The sequence below is a fragment of the Meriones unguiculatus genome, chromosome 14 (assembly GCF_030254825.1).
Source record: "Meriones unguiculatus strain TT.TT164.6M chromosome 14, Bangor_MerUng_6.1, whole genome shotgun sequence".
NCBI lineage: Eukaryota > Metazoa > Chordata > Mammalia > Rodentia > Muridae > Meriones > Meriones unguiculatus.
Genome location: NC_083361.1, coordinates 14836674 through 14855437, shown reverse-complemented (window position 1 = coordinate 14855437; position 18764 = coordinate 14836674). Strand labels below are relative to the sequence as shown.

Here is an 18764-nt window from a genome sequence, read left to right as displayed (position 1 = left end):
TCCTCCCCACACCCGCTGTCCTTAATCACTCCCCCCGGAAGAGGTATTGCTGGTTCTTGGCACCAGGATTCAGTTGCCCTTGGACAGGAAGGAGGCGACCATGTAAACCCAGGCAACTTCAGTTCTCTAGAAAGCCCCTGCCCCACTGTCGTGCTGGTGAGGCTCTGCCCCCCCCCCCCACACACACACTGGTACTGGTAAGAAGAATCTGTCCTGTGGGGCAGACTCTGGCCAACCTGTCCCCTGATTCCACCCAGTCCCTTGGGCCCTGCTTGGCCCAGATCCTGCCTCTGGTGGGAGTGAGCAGAGAGGCCTCATCAGGGATGGAGCTAGTGAGGGCATGCACAAGGTGACATCTCAGACCCAGACCGGGTGAGTGAGGATGGTGGTAGAAATGACTTAGAGATGCTCTCCAGGCGTCACCATGGTCCTGCCATCCCGCTGGCTTTCATGTCCTTCAGAGCTGCAGCTCAAGGCAGGGAGCACATGAAGAAGGAGCAGGGCTGTGGCGCCAGCATTCACAGGAGGCCCAGCCCCGAGGACCTGCTGGGGAGTGTGGACAGGGCTGTACACCCGCTAGCGCCCAGGGCTGTCTACGGAATCACGAATCACGGGTGTCGCATGTTCCTAACTCCACGCACGCGCGCTCTCTAGACCTCTCTAGGAACCGCTCGGCTCACAGCCCCAGCGTAAGGGCGGCTCTTGGCAGCAGTATTTCATAATAACAGCAACAAAATCGATGGTGGCCCTCTCCCAGGAAAACAGGCCTATGCCTGGTGGGCACAGCTCCTCATTTGCGGTAGATGCCCTGCTCCCAGCACGTTGCATGTTGTGCAATGGTTCTGGGGCTGGCAGGCCTGGGTGCCACCATGCTTCTCTACTCCACAGCTCAAGGCACCATCTTCTGAGCTCCCCCTGGCCTTGCTACCTCAGTGGAGTCCAGGCTCTGACCCAGGCTTCCTGACCTAGACTGCACACCAGTGCGACCCACTTCCAGGAGTCGCCCCGACATCCAGGGCTTGGGTCTCATGGCAGTGCATCCCTCCCAGTAGTCATTCTGCTAAGTATCCTCGTGACTGTCACACACAGACTTAAGAGCAGGATGCAGAGACCTGGAGGCTGGGTGACACTGACAGGGACTCTTTCCCAGGGCAACAAGCCACCTTCCTGCCTGCCCCTTTGTGTTCAGCCTCAGCTGATGGCTCCAAAAGCTTCCAATAGCCACTGACTCTTCTCCCAGCTTGCTACCTACCCAGCAGAGGGAAAGGTAGGGAGGCCACACACTCCACGAGGCCCTATCCCCAGCTTGGCCTCTTCCAATCTCAGACCCCTTTACTCCCTCCCTCTTCCTAGTCCCCCAGCTCAGCTAGACCCACAGCCATCAGCAGGCCACAATCCTCAAGGAAAAGCAAAGGTGACAACATGGAAGCAGGGTGAAGAGCTGTCTGGCAAGGACCAGCCAGGGCATAGGAGCTGTGCAGCTATGGGGACAGGCAGAGCCCTGAAGTGACTTCCCGTCTACCCATAGTGGAATCCCCAGCACAGAAGACTGGCTTTTCCTCATGGCAGTGACTTTACCACTGTCCAGGGTCCCACACGCAGTGGCCCAGGGTAGAGCTGTCCAGCAGTTCAGAGTTGCCTTAGGTTCTATCGCTGCGATGCAAACACCATGACCAAAAGCAGCTGGTTGAAGGAAAAGGTTTATTTAGCTTACATAGCCAGAGTCACAGTCATTGAGAGAAGCCAAGACAAGAACTCAAACCGGGCAGGAACCTGGAGGCAGGAGCTGATGGGAGGCTGTGGATGAATGTGCCGCTTCCTGGTTCGTTCCTCGAGGCAGGAGTTGCTCAGCCTGCCTTCTTGTACAACAGCTCAAGGGTGACCCTACCCACAGTGGGCTGGGCCTTCCCCACCAATCACTATAGACTTGCCTACAGCCCAGTCTTATGGAGCCTGTTTCTCAGCTGAGGCTCCCTCCCCTCAGATGACGCTAGCTTGTGTCAAGTTGACATAGTCAGCACAAGGGTACCAAGGGCCCTGGAGCACCAGCCCAGGCCAGGGACTCTTAGAACTCAGTGAGCCCCTCCCAGCCCAGACACCATCCAGAATCTGGCTTCCATGGGGGTAGGGAACACCCTTCAGACCACTGTCAGCTGAGCCCCTCATGGCCTCTATAGCCTCCAGTATCTCCACCTGCCCAGAATCACATCCAGAGCAGGCCTGTAGCAAGGCACCCTTCCTAGCCACCTTCTCCTCTGAGCTCTCTGACTCCAACCGCTAAGCCACCACCTCCCCCAAGGCCTGAGGCAGCCCTTCAGCTCACCCCGTCCCCAGGCCCAACCAAAAGAAAGCCCCAACGTGATGGCAGCGTGTGTTGGTCCTACCTGTCCAAAAGGCCCCGTCAATTTCCGGAGCCCTCATGAGGACCCCCATCTTTGCCACAGTCCTCGAGGTCTTGTGCATCCCACTCCAGAGGTCTGCGCAGGGGCAGCCTGTCCATACCCCAAGCTCCAAGCACACACCATGCAGTCCACGTGGGGCTGACTGTCAAGCCTGGGGCCTTTACGCAGGCTGTGTGTACAACACACGTTTTGCCTAGTGCCTCCAGCCTCGCACCTCAGCCGGGGCTTCCATGGCTCCGTACAGTTTCCGCCTGACCCTCCTGACTCTTATTGTTTGGGGTTTCATGGGTGACCCCCCGCCCTGGTGTGTTTCTCGGTCCTGTTTCCCCGTGGCGGCTTCATGTAAGGCTGTGTTCTATGCGTGTGTGTTTTCCCTGGCTCCCTACTGTCTTATTTTCGGTTGGGACCAGCCACTGAGACAGGGAAGGAGTCACACCTAGGCCTGTTCGGGTGCACACTGGGATGCCTTGTGCAGGCCTCGCTTCCTCCCTTGCAGCAGCAACTCCTGCCACCCTTGTCCTCGGGCCTGGCAGCAAAGGCCTGTGAATCAAGCTGACATTTCCATTACCTGGGAGATGAGTATGTGACCAGATCCGGGTGCTGTGGTAGGACTGGGGTGACCACTTATCAGAGCCATAAACCAGAGAAGAAGTGGAGACTGGTGCCTGCCCATCAGCTTTCTCCAGGGGAAGACGGCCCTGGGTCCCTTTCCACATGGAGAGAAAGTGACTGGCAGGCATGAGCCTGCAGGCTCTAGGAAGGCCCAGTGTGCGGCCTTGTTGTGTCGCATCCCCAGACCTGCACACATGCTGGGCGCTTGCTGGATGGTGTGTGGGAGCTGTCGGCCTGCTCCAGGTCAGCTTCTGAAGCTCAGCGGCCACGTGTGGCCCTGCGTTGGGAAGAGTGACAGCCAGGCACGGGCTCAGGGCATGAAGCAGAGATGCTGAGCCCCTGTGGAGCAGCCCTCTGCTTCCCTTCCAGGACTCTGGGTGCCTTGTGGCCTCTTCCAAGTTTCAGACCAAGGGTGGGCTCTGGGCAGGACACGCTATGGCGTTTGCTCCCACAGGACGACAGCCCTCAAGAAGGTGGTAAGAGCGGTGGTGTCGCTAACCTGAACTGCTTCCTCTTATCCAGCCAGAAGCCTCCCTGCTGTCCTGGAAGACAGCTGGGTCCCAGCCACTTCCCAGGGGGACCTAAAGCCTCCTTTCTCCCCTTCTTCCCTCCGGGCAATGGCCCCCACTCCAGTCACCCACATACCGTAATCACAGACCACTTGCATGATTATTTATTTAGTATTTTTCTTTAAGCCGACTCTTTGTACGGAAACACCTATTGTGGTTCATTCTAAGCGGCAGTGCCCGCATCCGGAGCGTGGGCACGCCCGCACACAGTTTGCTAATACACATTTACATAAACACAGCTATTAAAATAGATGACAGTTTTGTAAATAAAATCATTTCCTGGGCCTCCTGGGGCTCGTGACCAGCTCCACAAGGCCCCTAGATGACCACAGAGACCTGTGAGGTTCCAGGGGGCGGGACCAGATTCCAGACCTTGCTCAGGCCCCATTACAAAGTGGCTCCCACTTGCACAAGGCCAATACTGCAGCTCCCCATACTGGCCATCTGGGGTCTTCCTAACTGTGCAGGACTCTGCCCAGGCCAACTTCATCTCCTCCACAAGGCCCCATACCAGCTGTGTGGACACAAAGTGGAAGGGAAGTGCTTTCTGAGTGGCTGAGCACAGGTATGCGTCCACACAGAACCATGAGGTCCACCCTTGGCCCCTGGGTGCCCAGCCTGACACAGGACAGACACCTGAAGCTCATGCCTCTTCTCTCCTGCCTCCTCCTCCTATACCCGTTCCTCCTCTTGGCCCCAGTTAGCTGCCTGGCACTCCACTAGCCTCTTTCCTCAGCCACAGCACTCTCCCTCACACTCAGGGCCCTGCAAGAACACGGGAGTCCTGTCTTAGTCATCTGTTCTAGCCTGGAGCTGCGGTGACCTCCTAGACTACACACCTTACCTTGGCCTGTCCCACCGTATCCAGAGCTGTCCCCAAGGATAAACTGTAGGTCCCTAATGAAACTTTGAGTCCTCTCTCCAGTCTGGTTCCATCCTCACAGACTTTTTTCCCCCACACTTGTCACTGAGACCATCTGAAATCCCTCTCCTGTCCTGTCCTTCTTCCAAACCCTGACATCAGCATGATGGCTTGGGTGTCATTTCTTGATCACCAGTCCTTCAGGTGGTCTCCAACAGGCCCCATGACCCCAGCTCCCCTTGTTGACGTGATGGTAGGGTACTTTCTTCGGTCCAGACTGCTCCCCGTGCTCACAGGAACCAGTCTGTGCCACCCTCCAGCAGCTGTAAGAGGTAGGTGCAATGAAGACTCTTATCCTTCTACAGGATAAGGCCACCAGGGCTGAGAAGACAGGACCTGATGTGAGGAGTCTGACTCTAGAGCAGGTACCACACCCAGCACTCCTACACTGAGCTATCATCTCCCATTTCGTCCCTTGTCTGCTTCTCTGGAAGAGTCAGTGTCCCATCTCCAAGGCCTACCAGTGTGTGGCACACAGTAGGGGCACAATAGGTGACACCTGTGTGCAGACAGATCCACAGATGGATAGCTAGATGATGAAGATGGCTGATGCACAGATGGATGGCTGACAAAAGGAATGACAATGACACATGGATAATAGATGGGTGAATTATGGGTGAATGGACAATTGAGGATGGGTAGATGGATGATGTGTTCACAGTTAGTGGATGGATGGATGGATAGACAGGTGGATGGATGGATGGATGGATGGATGGATGGATGGATGGATGGATGCTGGATGAATGGGTAGGATGGATGGGTGGATAGGTGATGAGTGGATACATACTGCTAAATGGATGAATGAGTAGATGGATGAATTATGTATCAATGTACGGATGAAGGTTGGTCAAATGGGTTATGATACGTGGCTGGGCGGATGGGTAAATGATAGATGGATGATGGGTGAGTGGATGATGGACGAATGAGTGGATAGATGGATGAGGGTAGGTGGGTAGATGATGGTGGGTGAATGCTGGCTAAACAGATGGGTGGATGGGTCATGGATGGGCAGTGGATGGATGATGAAGGAGAAGACCACATTCTACCTCAGTCTGCCAATCTCTAGAAATCCTTCGGGGCAGGATGAGGCCTCTTGGGAAACTAAACTGGGAGCAAGTCTGGTTTAAACTCACTGTCTCGCATGTCACCTCTAATTTCAACCAAGAAACTTCCCTCTCTGAACCCCACGCTTTCATGGTCAAGACAGTGTTTTCCCCCTGGGCAGCTGAGCCAGAGGTTTCATGTAAAGTGGCCCTAGACGCAGGCACAGGATCCCCAGGGTCAGGATGGTGTCACGTTGCTGAAGTTCCTGGACATATATGTTTCTCCTCTCTCCTGGACTGCCCCTCCTGCTATGCTCAGGACCCAGGCTGCTCTGCCCGCCTGTCTCCATCCTGAACTTCCCCAGGTTGGGCTGGACTCTAGCTCATCCAAAATGTTTGGCCCTGACCTCAGTGCCCAGGGCTCACACCCTCGGGGCAGGGCGATGATGGGGGAGCCAGCCCATACATAGCAAGAGAAGAGGTTTGACAAGCATTTATTGAGCCCCTGCTGTGTGCCTGCTGTGTGGCCTGCAGAGGCAGCCACTGCCCCTCCTTCAGTAAGCCCCATTCCCTGTCCCCACAGGACCCTGCCCCTCTGGGCGCCTGCTTGGCATTGTGGCTGGCTGTGGGGCCAGCACTCAGTGGTCCATGCCCGTGTTCTTCCCGGCTTCCCGGCTGGGTGTGGCTCTAAGCGCGGTGTTGATTTCTGTCTCCAAGTCTCTGCGCCGCCTGGACAGTCCCTCTGGCCCTCCTGACCCGTCTCTGGGGGCCCAAGACCCAGGCAGTGGTGGCAGTCTAGGCCTGGTGTCTCCTCGACAGGAGAGCCGAGTCCACAGCACAGAGACCAGGCTTCCATGTCCTGTGGGAGGGGTGTGCCAGTGACGGCAGGAAGATGGGGGCTGGCTTGGGTCACATCACACCCAGTGCCCCAGGACCCAGCACTGACGGTTCAGCTCTGCTGCCTCATGAGCCGAGCTTCGTGGCCAGGAGTCTGCCATGTGTGGCTGGTGCCCTGAAAGAGACAAGGCAGAAGCTCTGACGGTGGCCTTCTCCCACCCATGCCATCTTGACCGCTGGCCCAGCCCCACCAACCTTCCGTCTGCTCCGGTCAACCCACACTGCACTGTCCATCACCATCCACTGCCTCGCCCGCACATGGAACCCCAGAGAGCCACCAAGCAACCCAGCAGGGTCCCACCCCCTCACCCACAACCCGAACTCCATCATGCCCCTCCCACCCACCAGCCCCCTGCAGACCATCATCCCCTTCCATTCCCCTGCACACCGACCAGCCCTCTCTCCACACCTGTAGTCACCGTAGACACTGTGGCTCTAACCCCTGCACTCCCCAGCACGCTCACCAACAGTCCACAGCTTGTCTGCCCATCCACCCACCCATGCGTGTGTCTGCCCATCAACCTCCCCATCAACTCTCCCCCCAGCAGACTTACTGAGTCTCTCTCCTCCCCCAACCCCGCTTACCACCCACCCCTCCATCCCAGGCCCTTGCCTCTCCCATCTCTAAGCCTTTCCGTCCAACCTCATAGCCTGGTTCCTCGTGGTCCTGGGGGCATGGGTCAGAAGGCGTTAGGAGTGCGTGACTCCACACCCCGAGCTTTTATACCCCACCCCAATAGCTAGTATGTATCAGGGAGCCCAAGTTGACCTTCCTTGAGTGCACTGTCCCCTTCCAACACTGGCCACTGTCCTGCTCTTAGAGACCTGAAGAACACAAGGCCCCACCCCCACCCCACCCCACACTCTCCCTCCTATACCCTATTAATTCTTGGGTCTGCCCCAATTTCCCTTGGACGTCTCTTCAAAGTCTGTCTGATATGCCCAACCCATGCCCGTCACTTGTTGGGGACCACCTTCAAGTGTCCCAACATCTGCTCTCCGGGGGAGCCTGAGCTTCAACTGCCCCACTATGGGGCACCTGCCCTGACCTTCTCTTTTATGTGCCAGAGCGAAAGTTCACCTCCATATGATACAGGAGGGGCAGAGGCCCCCCACAGATCAGCAGCTGGGTCAGAGCAGCAGCCGCCTAGAGCTAGACGGGGCCGACGACACTTCATGACTGCAACCTTCTCCATCAGAAGTCGCTGCGCTTTCTACTCTGAGCTCCAGGGCATGCAGGAATCCTTCAGGGTCAGACGGGCTCTTGTGGAGAACCCACCGGAATGAGATTAGGAGCAGTACCCCTCACTGGTGGGAGCACACCTCTCAAGACAGGGAGCTCACCGCCCGCTCCGTCCCCACAGCACCAGCTGTTAGGAGCTGCTCACTGGATCTACGTAGAGGTTGGGAGGGGCGTGAGACGCGTGTCATTCTGTTCTTCTGGCTTTTTCTCCCCTTCTGTTTTTAATAATCTTTAATGTTAGTGCTTTGTACATTTTGCTGTATTTCTAAAGGAGTGAAAAACATTTTGCAAACATTCTGGAATCGTTTGGCCTTGGGGGAGGAACATTTGTTTTGGCCCCAGCAGCCGAAACAGTTGCAGTCTTTGGATGAGCCTGTTGCCAAGATAAAGGTGTTCCCCCCCCCCCTTTTAATGAGAAGCAAATATTTGGTACATAGAAAGGTTTGACTATTTTTTTTTTCTAAATGAGTATTTAGAAATGACTGGAAATGCTCTCACAGGAGCCAGCAAGCAGAACTGCAAATGGGAATGGAGAAAGCGGTTATGTGGTTTTTAAGTACGATCAGGCAGAGTCCGCCTCGCTCCTAGAGATAAAAACAAGGTTTTCTGACCCCTTGCTCTGTGGCCACCTCACAGAGCATTCTCTCATTCTTTTACCTTTTAGAAGGTGCTCAGGGCCCAGAGCCATTGGCATCACGTCCCATCCATCCTGCAAGGTCCTCCACCCACCTCCCTTCTCTCCTGGTCCCTTCACTTTGAAGCCATCATCAGCCAGAGTGGCCTTGCGCTGGGCTTTGGGACCCAGCTCAGCACTGCTTCTAGACTCAAGGACACCTCACAAGCGGGCGATGGGGACAGAACCAGCCTGTTCCACTGCAACCAACATTTACCCCAGGGAATCCGGGTTCAGATCTTCCAAAGGGTTCAGAGACAATGGAAATTTGGATTTCAAAATAAAACTGTCCAGCTTTAAATGGTGACAGTTAAAGTGTTTAAAATATCCTCAGCCACGAAGCCTGACCTGACCCAAGGGAGGCCACCCGCGTTGTCAGCCCATCTTTGTGGACTCTGTCCTGTGGTTTCCTGCACCCTGTCCTCCAACTGGAAATGCCCTCTGGTGTGTCCCTGGACATTCTAATCCCACTCTACTCTCCACCCACATCTTTCCTGTATTCTCTCTCCCGGGAACCACTGAAGAGCCCTGGGTGAAGGCCTCTCCCTGTCCCTGCTCCACCCCCAACCCCTGCCCTTCAGTGCAACTCACCTGGGGTGAGGCCATCCACACACCCAGATGGGAGCTCATGGCCCGTTGGCCTCTGCCTGGTCCAAGCCAAATGTCCTAAGGTGACATTTTCTTAAGAAATAAAGCCAAGAAGTGGGGATGGTGGCTGCTGAGCTTGGGGTGCTCTTCTCCCACCACTCTGTCTGACCTATGTTTAGCACGGCACCCCTCTGTCAAGCCCCTCCTCCTCTGGTGCAGGCTAAGGGGGTAACACTATACCTAGGTCTGATCAAGGTACAAACCCATGCTCTCAGATGAAAGCTGTATGACGTGTGTGTGTGTGTGTGTGTGTGTGTATTCATGTTTGTATGTTTGTGTGTGTGCACATGCTCAAATGTGTATATGTGTGTTCCTATGTGGATGCACGTGCGTGCGTGCGTGTGTGGGTGGGTGCATGTGGGTACATGCATTTGGGGGAGGCGTGGAGGCGTGGGGGGAGTGGGTGCACAAGCACCCGCTCTCAGGTGGGTGGATGCCGGAGCCCAATGGCGAGTATCTTTCCTTGCGTATTCTTCACATCACTTTTTGGGGTCGTCTCTCACGGATGTCGGAGTTCTAGCCTGGCACCCAGTTTGTCCGGAGCCTTTCCTCGAGGCCCCCATCCAGTACTGAGTTCACAAGCACACCACACACCTGACTTTTTTTTAAAATCGGGGTGCTGGGCATCGATCTTAGGTCTTACGATTACATGGCAGGTACCTTGCCAGCTGAGCCATCCCCTCAGCCCCGCGCACGTCTTAATGCAGGGCGATTTTTGAAAGGCAGCCTCACCTCTTTGAGCCTGAGAAGATCGAAGTGAGACACAGAGGAGTCCGAAGACCCAGCTGGCCCCCTGCACTGAAGCCCTTCAGTACCTGGTCTCTGATGGCTTAGAAATAACAGCAGTACAAGTGTTCAGTAGGACCGGGCTCAAAGCCTCTCTTCACAGATGGAGAAACAGGCTCACAGTCGGAAAGAAATTGGCTCAGGCTCCAATGGGAGGGTTGGTAACATGGAGTTTTAATTTCCCCTTAGACCCTAACCCCACCCTAAGCTTGGCAGAGTCTTCAATGTACACAAGGCTCTAGAAAGATGATTTTTCATTACTTTTTTTGTTTTTCTTTGTGACTGTTAGTTTGTTTTTGAGACCGGGTCTCACTGTTGAGAGGCTAGCTTCAACCTTATGATCCCCCTGCCTCAGCCTCCTGAGAGTTTGAGTTACAGGCCTGCTCCATCCCACCCAGACCCTTTCTTTTAAATCGACCTGCTCCAGCCTCAGGGCCCAGTCCCTCCCTCTGGGTCTCATAGTTTTGATCTTTTCTGAGGGCACAAAGTCTGTGTCCTGCCCAGGACTGCTCAAATGATTGGCCTACGTTCTGCTATTACAGAGTGGGCTCATCAGGGCGGCAGGTACTTCAAGGCCTGGAATGCCAATGCTGCCATGAATGCGTCTCTGAGGAAACTGAGGCACTGAGAAGGGAACTGACTTACCCATAATATGAGGGCCGGAGGCCCCAAAGGCAGGCAGGTGGTTGGTTAGTGAACCTCATAGTTGCCCAAATTAATGGAGGACCTGAGGCTTTTGAAGCAGGTGTGTGTGTGTGTGTGTGTGTGTGTGTGTGTGTGTGTGTGCAGGCAGGGTAGGAGGTTGTCTAGTTTTGGCAGCTCCCGCTGTCCATGGTTCTGAAACCCACCCTCTAGGACTCAAGGTCTCACTATGGTCTCTGGTACCTTAAAGTAACATCAGCCCCCAGAAGGGCCTGCAACTCAGCAGGAGGTAACTCAGTTGGCTGAGTGCTTGTTGAGTTCAAGCGCCAGCACCTTGTCAACTGGACGCGGTGACACACATCTGTGATTCCATCTCTCTGGAGGTAGAAGCAGGAGACTCAAAAGTTCCAGGTCATCCTTAGCTGCCCAAAGTTTGAGGCCATTCTGGGCTGCATGAGGCCCCTTTGTAAAGGAATGAGAATGGAGAAAAGATAGAGAGAAAGACAGACAGACACAGATAGAACACGTAGAAGGTGAAGGAGAAAGGAATTAAGACTCATGTTGAGGTACCTGGCTTTGGGGACCCGGCAGCTGGAGACACTGTCATGCTCCAGATGCTCTGATATCAGTGTGGCCCCTAATTCTCCACACACCTCTGCCCTGATGGGGATTCAAAGACCAGCTCTGCTGGTATCCACAGCCAGTGTCCAGCCACTGGCTCATGCTGATGGTCAGTCTGTTGAGTGAAGAAGTGATGTGGGTTCGGGACAAAGAACAGGCTTAAGCAGACCCCTGTGAGAGGGAGAGGACTCAGTCTGTGTAAGGTGGGTTTGTTCTGTTCTGCCTGGGTGGGTCTCTGCACCTCTGAACCGTCAGTGACCCTGATCTCTCCCTCACACCTGAGAACAGGGAGAGGGAGGGAACAACAGGCAGGAGCCGTGGGAAGAGGCCCCAGGGAATGCCATACCGGGCAGGGAGGGGCCTGGCTCCAGAGCTGAGAAGATGAGGTCAGGCTCATATCTCGAAAAAGATGAGTGAAAGAGATTGGCTGTAAGTTGCTGAGTAGCCCAGCCTGTCACCAAATCAGACTGCTGTAGGCAGGAACTGCCCTGAACTGGGTCTGTGACCAGTAGGCCTCAGGGCAGTGCCACACACTTGCACACTTGTCATTCGAGTCTGGGTGGTAGGGGCAGGAAGATTACAACTTTGAGGCTAGCCTGGGCTACATAGTAAAATTCTGCCCCAAAATAAGATGCAGAAGCCCATCTTGAGCCCAGAGTATTCTCAATTTGACTCTCCACCCCAGCAGGATAGCCCTAACTCCAGCCGGGACCGCTGACCTCCAAATGGCCAGGTCTCAGGTGCCCTCAGGCTGCATGCCTGTCTGTGCCTGGCAAATTGGCCTTGATATTTATTTTGAAAATATGGTCTGGTCTGCTTCCATTTTAATAACGGCGGCAACTCGAGCAGTGCTCTGTTGAATTTGATTTTGACCTAATCAAAATGCCAGCTTGCTCTGGGCCCACAGAAAGCTGCCTCTGTGCCCTGAGAGGGACAGCAGGCTCTTACAGACACACCTGGCAAGTCAAAAGCACGTCCCAGGCATTAGACCTGACAGGAGCCATGAGCTGCAAACCCCAGTCACCGCAGAGGACAATGCAGATACCCAGATCAAGTGGCATCATCGCTTCCGTCAAGTGTCACATCTGATGTGCTCCTGAGCTAGCTGGTGGCACTGCAAAGCCCCAAAGGCAGATTTCAAAGGCAACCTCTCCTCCGAGCAAAAAAGAACTGTGGCAGAATCAAATCAGAGAGGGACCAAGGGAGAAACAGCAGCTTTGGCAGAAGTTAGAAGTGAAAGAAAGTTTTTGTAACTCTTCGTGTCAGCGAACCTGCTTTGGGAGGAGGTGGTGGGAGACGCTCAGAGGTGCCGGGGCAGCAGCTGAGCCCTGCTGTGTGCTGCTCGTTGGTCTGGGTACTTGGGCTAGACACGCGAACAAGATGGGCAAGGTGTTTATCAGAGAGACAGGAGAATCGGGACGCAGGTGGGTAATAAAAAGGTAAGTCGGAGAGGGACAAACGCTGGGAGGAAGAGAACGCGGTGTGGGAGGGCACCCGGGAAACTAGTCCAGAGATCGGGAGATAAAGCAAGCGACACAAAGCTTTAGAGGGAGAGCATCCAGCAAATACAAAGGTACCAGGAAGTAAAAGGGCTTAGCTGCTGCCGAAAGGGGCAAGAGGGAATGGAGAGAGGAAGAGGGTGAGGCCCTGGAACCCACAGTGGGCAGAGCATCTCTATGCCAGGCTGGGTTGCATTGCACACTGAATAAAGTAAGGGCTCTGCTCAGCAAAGTTGCCTGGTGATTCTTCCTTCCTACATGCGGATCAGCCATCAAAGAGCTAGCAGGCAGGAGCTTTTCAGAGCGCACACAGCGAGTGTTTAATAATGTGGCTCCCTGACACCCTCCTCCCCCATGCCTCCTGCCAGCAAGCTGTCCCTGGCAGGAGCTGAGCAGCTGCTTCATGAGGAAATATTGCAAAACTCGCCCAGGCGGTTCCAAAATATTTTCTGGGCAGCAACCCCGCAAGCCGCCGAGAGGCCGGGTTCTGGGGACTGCTTCGTTAGGCTGTTAGCGCTCTGCTCTTGCTGGGACCTCATCCTCAGGACCCAGCCTGGGGACATGGGTCCACACAGACAGTTCCTCCACATTACCGAGCCTGCATTCTCCTGAAACCGCCTGACTGTATGACGTGGGATAAGCCTAGTCTTTTGGTTTGCTGAGACAGGGTCCCACCATGCACTCCAGGCTGGCCTCGAACTACTGACCTTTCTGCTTTTGGCCTGTTGAAAACTGGGAATACAGGAATGTGACACCATGCCTGGCCTTTCAGGATGGATTCCTTGTCCTGTCTGCCACAGGGCTGAGTTGGCTTGGTGAGTGAGAGAGCTCATTCTTTCTAGCCCCTGTGCTGTGCCCTAGATAAGGTGCACTGCACCCTGATGCCACTGGCTAGCAGGGACTCCACCGTGGCTCTTGCCACGCTCTGCAGTAACCATATGGGTCTTGCTGTCCTACAGGCGTGAACACATGTCAAGGCCCCACAGCTGGCCTTGCTTGTCTCTCTGCTTCTGGGACCCAGAGAATCCCGTGAGCAGGGAATGAAAGAGCGTGAGAAAACAAGAGAGTAAGAGAATGAATGGTAAAGGAACAAGTGACGGACGGCAGCACACAAACAGCCTCTGTAGAGACACCAGTTCCTTCCTTGCGCTGACACGGTATCCAGCCTCTGGTGTGCAGCTGTCTCTACTAACTGGCCTGATGGAGGACACTGGGCAGAGCTGCTTGGAAACTGTGAAGCCAAGATGGAGAAAGCCTTCCCTCCTCACTCCTTGGAGCCGTAGGTCACAGCTCCCTGCACCCGCCCTTCGCCACAGTCGATTTTGTAGTCCTTCCACGCCGGCCATCAGGTTCACGCCCCTGTAATCTCCTTCTGTCCATCTTCTACAGTCCCCAGACTCAACCTCTGCAAAGCCTCGAGGCTTCTTGGCGAACTCTCCCATTGGCCATGACGCATGCCTCTGAAGGTTCCTGTGACCCCAAGGCTCCCCCCTTCCCTGCTCCTGCTCTCCTGATGAGCACCTGCTAGCTAGTTCACGGCTGCGCATTCCGCCAGCCCCCCTGTCACAGAGACAGGAGGAGAGCTCCCAGCTCAGCTGGGGGAGTACCAGGCCTGTGTCACTGCCCTGATGTTCCCTGCTGGAACTCATCACTCACCTCTTCCTTGAGTCCCATCCCCATGCTGACCTGGGACGTCTGGATCCCCTGAGCAAGACAAAGTTCTGTGGATGCAGCCTGTTATTGTCATTGTGGGCATGCGCACACGTGTGTGAGCGAGAGAGAGAGAGAGTGTGTGTGTATATGTGAGAGTGTGCACCTGTGTACTTATATGTGTGTGAGAGAGAGTGTATGCATGGGTATGTATGAGAGAGTACGTGTGTGTGTGTGAGAGTGTGTGTGAGCATGTGTGGTGTGTCAGGGCCTGATCTCCATCTGAGCCCCTCTGACAAAGCCATCAAAAGCAAACCTCTCAAATCTGTGCTCCCATGTAGCCACATTCAGGCCAGCACCTTGCTCTCTAGGAATGAGGGCCTTACCCCAGCTTCCAAGCTGGCCTGCCTGTAGCTCACACCATCCTCTACCTCTGACCCTGAGCTCACTTCGGAGACAAGTGCATGGAGAGACAGGCAAGACACAAAGATGGAAAGGTCGACAGAGATGGAGAGACATGAAACAGATGAAGTAGACAGCGGCTCCATCAGAAGATAGATGGATGACAGATAATAGGTGGAGAGATAGAGGAGAGGTGACAGCTATCTAGATGGATGGATACGCAGGCAGACAAGCAGGCAGGCAGACAAAACAGGCACACAGATAGAGAGACAGATGATCTGAATGAGGAGAACACTGAGGGCGTCGACCTCCGGCCTCACACTCACCGCTCCTGGCCGTCAGGCACAGTGGCTCAGGGACAGATGGAAGCCTCCGGAGCACCTCAAAAGGTCTAAGCGGTATGAGCTGACTAGCAAGGCCGTGTGACCCCGGGGCAAGTTACTCTACTTCCTCTGCTAAGCTTCCCGCCTGTGGGAGTCAGGGGTCAGCCGGGTCATGAGAAGCACCCACACAGGGATGGAGCGGGCAGAGGAAAGCAGCTCAGAGACGAACCGCCTCACCTGCACTCTTGGTCTGCCTGCGTCTGACGGCTGGAGCTGACACCCTTCTCATGGCGCCCTGCGTCCCTCCCTATATGTCCCTCAGGTTGAGGCAGACGCAGCGAACGCCCTCGGAGCCCCAGAGCTAATCTGCCCAGCGTCCCCCTCCCTGCCTGACAGAGCCCAGCCAGGGCTAATCTCTAAGGCCATTGGTGCAGCTGGGCCAAGCCTGGAGCTGCCAGGCTCAGCTTCTCACACTCAGGAGTGTGTCAGGGCCGGTGCACTTACGGGTGGGGTATCTCTCGTGGCGGCAGGCGAGGCGGAAGTCTTCCTCTTCGCTCACGTCCCCCTTCTCAATCCTGGAAAGAAACGAAAGGAAACCCCAAGGCTGGGATGAGAGGGCAGGCAGAGCTTCGGGCACCCGGGGCCAGAGAAGGCTAGTGCCCACTTTCAACACAGCTTTCTAGCTGTTGCCCACAGACCTTTACCCAGGCCTTGACAGATGGGTACCACTCTTCCCATTTCACAAAGCTGTGAATCAGTGAGCATTCACATGGCCAGGGCTTAGACACACACACACACACACACTACGGAGGGAAGAAGAGAAAGGAGATAGGGAGGAAAGAGGAGAGGGAAACAGGGATAAAGGGGGACATGCCACACACAGACACAAATAAAATAAAGTCCTGTCAGTAGGTTGGTTATGTCAGCCCCTAGCTGAGGCCAGTGGGTCTCAAACTTGGCTATTGCTAGAAGTCACCCATTAAGGAGTTTTAAAGCCCACGTGGGCCTTCCTTCCTCACGCTGAGGCCAGTGGGTCTCAAACTTGGCTATTGCTAGAAGTCACCCATTAAGGAGTTTTAAAGCCCACGTGGGCCTTCCTTCCTCACACTGTGTCAGGTCCTGGGCTTTAGTTCTTGAAACAGCTGTAGAGGTGCATTGGCAGCTGTCATTGCTAACATGGCAGAAACCACAGTGTGATGGCTGCTGTTACTAATACAGCAATGACCACTACTACAGCCACCAAACACATAAGGAAAAGAGATAAAGGGGAGCTGGGCGCTACAGAGTCACACTGCCTGCTCACTGCTGAACTGAGCTCCACGGGGCACCCCACCAGATGTCCAAGGCCTTGCTTGGATCCTGTGTTGTCCTGCTGGAAGCAGACACTCGGCCCCAGAAGGCTGCATAAGGGCGGTCAGCCCTCACCCAGCCCCATCTTAAGCTCAGTCTTAAATTCAAGCTCTGCCATAGCCCCACAGTGTCCGAGATACGGGGCCTCGCTGAAGAATCCACCAGAACAGACTCTTGCACAGAAGCCCTTTGCACAATGGCAGCCCAGAAGGCTCAGACAGGGGCGTCATGAAAGCGAGACCCTGTCTTAACAAAGGTTAAAGGAGGAAAAAGAAAAGCAGGGTAGGAAAAAAATGGTGCCGAGGCCCAGCAGGCTAGGGGTTGGCCCCTGGTTGTCAGGTCAAGTGTCATCTCATCCTCCAGGCCTCCACTGGTGGCTCTCAACCCTGGCTGCTTCTGGCCACAACATCCCCAAGGGACATCAAGCTCTTGTTTGAAAACAACTGCAAATGTCATGAGGTGACCCATCTTCTACTTGAGCAGAAATTTCCTGGGAAATTCGTTGTGCTGTGCTCTCCTTTGAAAGGATGGCATGAGCCATTGCAAGAGACCCAGACCCAGGAAGGGCTTGAGGTGCTGACAGGGGGTTGGTGCACCCTGCACTCTGTTGGGTGGCAGGTGGGACCAGGCACATTGGATGTGACATAGGCACCATCCTGGGCCTCAGGTTCTCCTGAGTACCGGCTCTATCTTGTACCGGCTGCCTAGGCCTGGACATGTCCCTTGTCCTCCCCACATCTCCGTTACCTCATCTGGTGAGCTGGAGGGCACTACCTGTTGCTTAAGGCTGTGGCCAGCCCTGGGCAAACCCATCCGTCAGTCCAGAACATCCATCACCACTCGCTCTCGCTACTGCCATAGTCATCACTCTTCCCTTCATTGGTAACACACTCAGCGTCACCATGAAGCTCCAGTTACAGAGAGGTACTCCTTTGTCGCATCACCCCGTGCATCCTTCTTTAATCCCAGGTAGCTCTCTTGCTGACATTTGCCTCAAGACTTTTTTTTTTTTTGAGACAAGGTCTCATTATATAACCTGGCACTAAACTTGAGCTCCTCCTGCCTCTTGGCCTCCTGAATGCTGGGATGACACGCCAGCTCTGCCTCGCCTAACCCAACAGCTGTGTTTTGAAGGAAGAAGGGTGAAGACTGAATTGTCAGCGCTCTGGTCCAGCCAGGGTCAGCGGACCCACAGGTGGTTGCAACATGGCCTCCTGTTCCAAGAAGCCACTGAGCTGCTCTACCCAGGCCCGAGGACAGCCATGGCCAAAGCTGAGAGCAATGCCCAGAAAGCAAAAGAGCCACAGGGGAGGGTGGTAGTGCAGAGGTGCCCTGAATCCACACACACAGCTCTCTAGGGGGAAGAAGAGCCTGGGTGCACAGTGGACCTCTGTGGGCCAAGCCTTCTCATGTGGCTAGATGGGCTACAGCCAAGATGGGCAGGGATTCATCATCAGCGCTGCCTCGCTCCCTGCAAGTCCCATCAGGGCCACCCTCAAAGCCAGCCACCTTCCCTGACCCCAGGCTGGCTGTTTCCAGCCACTGACCCCACCATGTGACTCTCTGCTTCCTGGCCCAGCCGTGAGGAAGGCTTTCTTCTTCTCCATTTTCAGTATGCCGTAAACGAACTTTTACAGAATCACCCAGCCCTGTGCATGCACCCCAGGCGAGCTTGAACTTCCCACCAGCAGGCTGGGAGAGCCTCCGCTGGCTGCCATTCCTGTTCTGAAGACGTTTGCAAACAGCTCTGGTTTACAGGCCACGCTTGGAGTAGTCCCTGCCCATCTGCTGACCCTTGCTGGCCGTATCGCCTCCAGGGTCCTGAGGGTGGCTATCTGCCCTGTCTCACAGCTCAGTGTTTCCCAAATGTAAACAGGCGCAGCTGTGACTATGCGGATTGTGAGAGGCCGGTCTTGAGTGTAGGGCTAGGTTTTGCTTTTCTCACAGGCTCCACGGAGGCCCATAGTGTGGGTCGCAGATCCCAGTTGAGTCTTAGAACCTCTGCTATAAGCCTGGATCTCCTGGCTTTCCCAGAATGTAGGAGCTGCAGGAGGGAAGTCGTGGCACAAGACCTTCCCCCAATTCTTTCCCCAGCTAGCTGGTCCAAGGAAGAAGCTCAGGAGTCCAGGAAGTGACCATTTCTTTCAGATGTTGCTTCCAGGTGTTGCTTCCAGATGTTTCTCTCACCCTTCCTCCATTGTTTCCCACCCTAAGGACAGCCCTCCTCCCTCTATTCTCCCTTCCAGTGCTGGTGTGGATCAGCAGTGTCAATGATGTCATCCTTGGATCATCTCGAAGACATTGCAATCTCCTGGGTACCATCTATAAATCCAGGGGTCCACACTCCTTCCAGGAACAACAGCCCAGGGCAGTGCCCTGGAAGGAGCCACTGAGAAGTCCCATCAAAGCCTCCTCAAAGATGGATGGGAAGATAGAGCCGAGACTCTGAAGTTACAGATCCAGGAGATAGCCTCAGAGGACA

At 54.9% G+C, this 18764-nt stretch overlaps 1 protein-coding gene across 3 annotated transcripts in view; it reads right to left on the bottom strand.

Moving 5' to 3' along the window:
- Window positions 1–1688: 1688 nt before the first annotated feature.
- The window catches only part of Gsg1l (GSG1 like), a 189859-nt gene continuing 172783 nt past the window's right edge, over window positions 1689–18764 (bottom strand). For all 3 annotated transcript variants that reach the window (XM_060366862.1, XM_060366861.1, XM_060366863.1), the window contains 2 exons: window positions 15437–15507; window positions 1689–6560 (listed from right to left, as the gene is read on the bottom strand). In XM_060366862.1, the coding sequence (XP_060222845.1) occupies window positions 6463–6560; window positions 15437–15507 (169 nt within the window). In that variant the 3' untranslated portion in view covers window positions 1689–6462. The remainder of the gene's footprint in view (window positions 6561–15436; window positions 15508–18764) is intronic.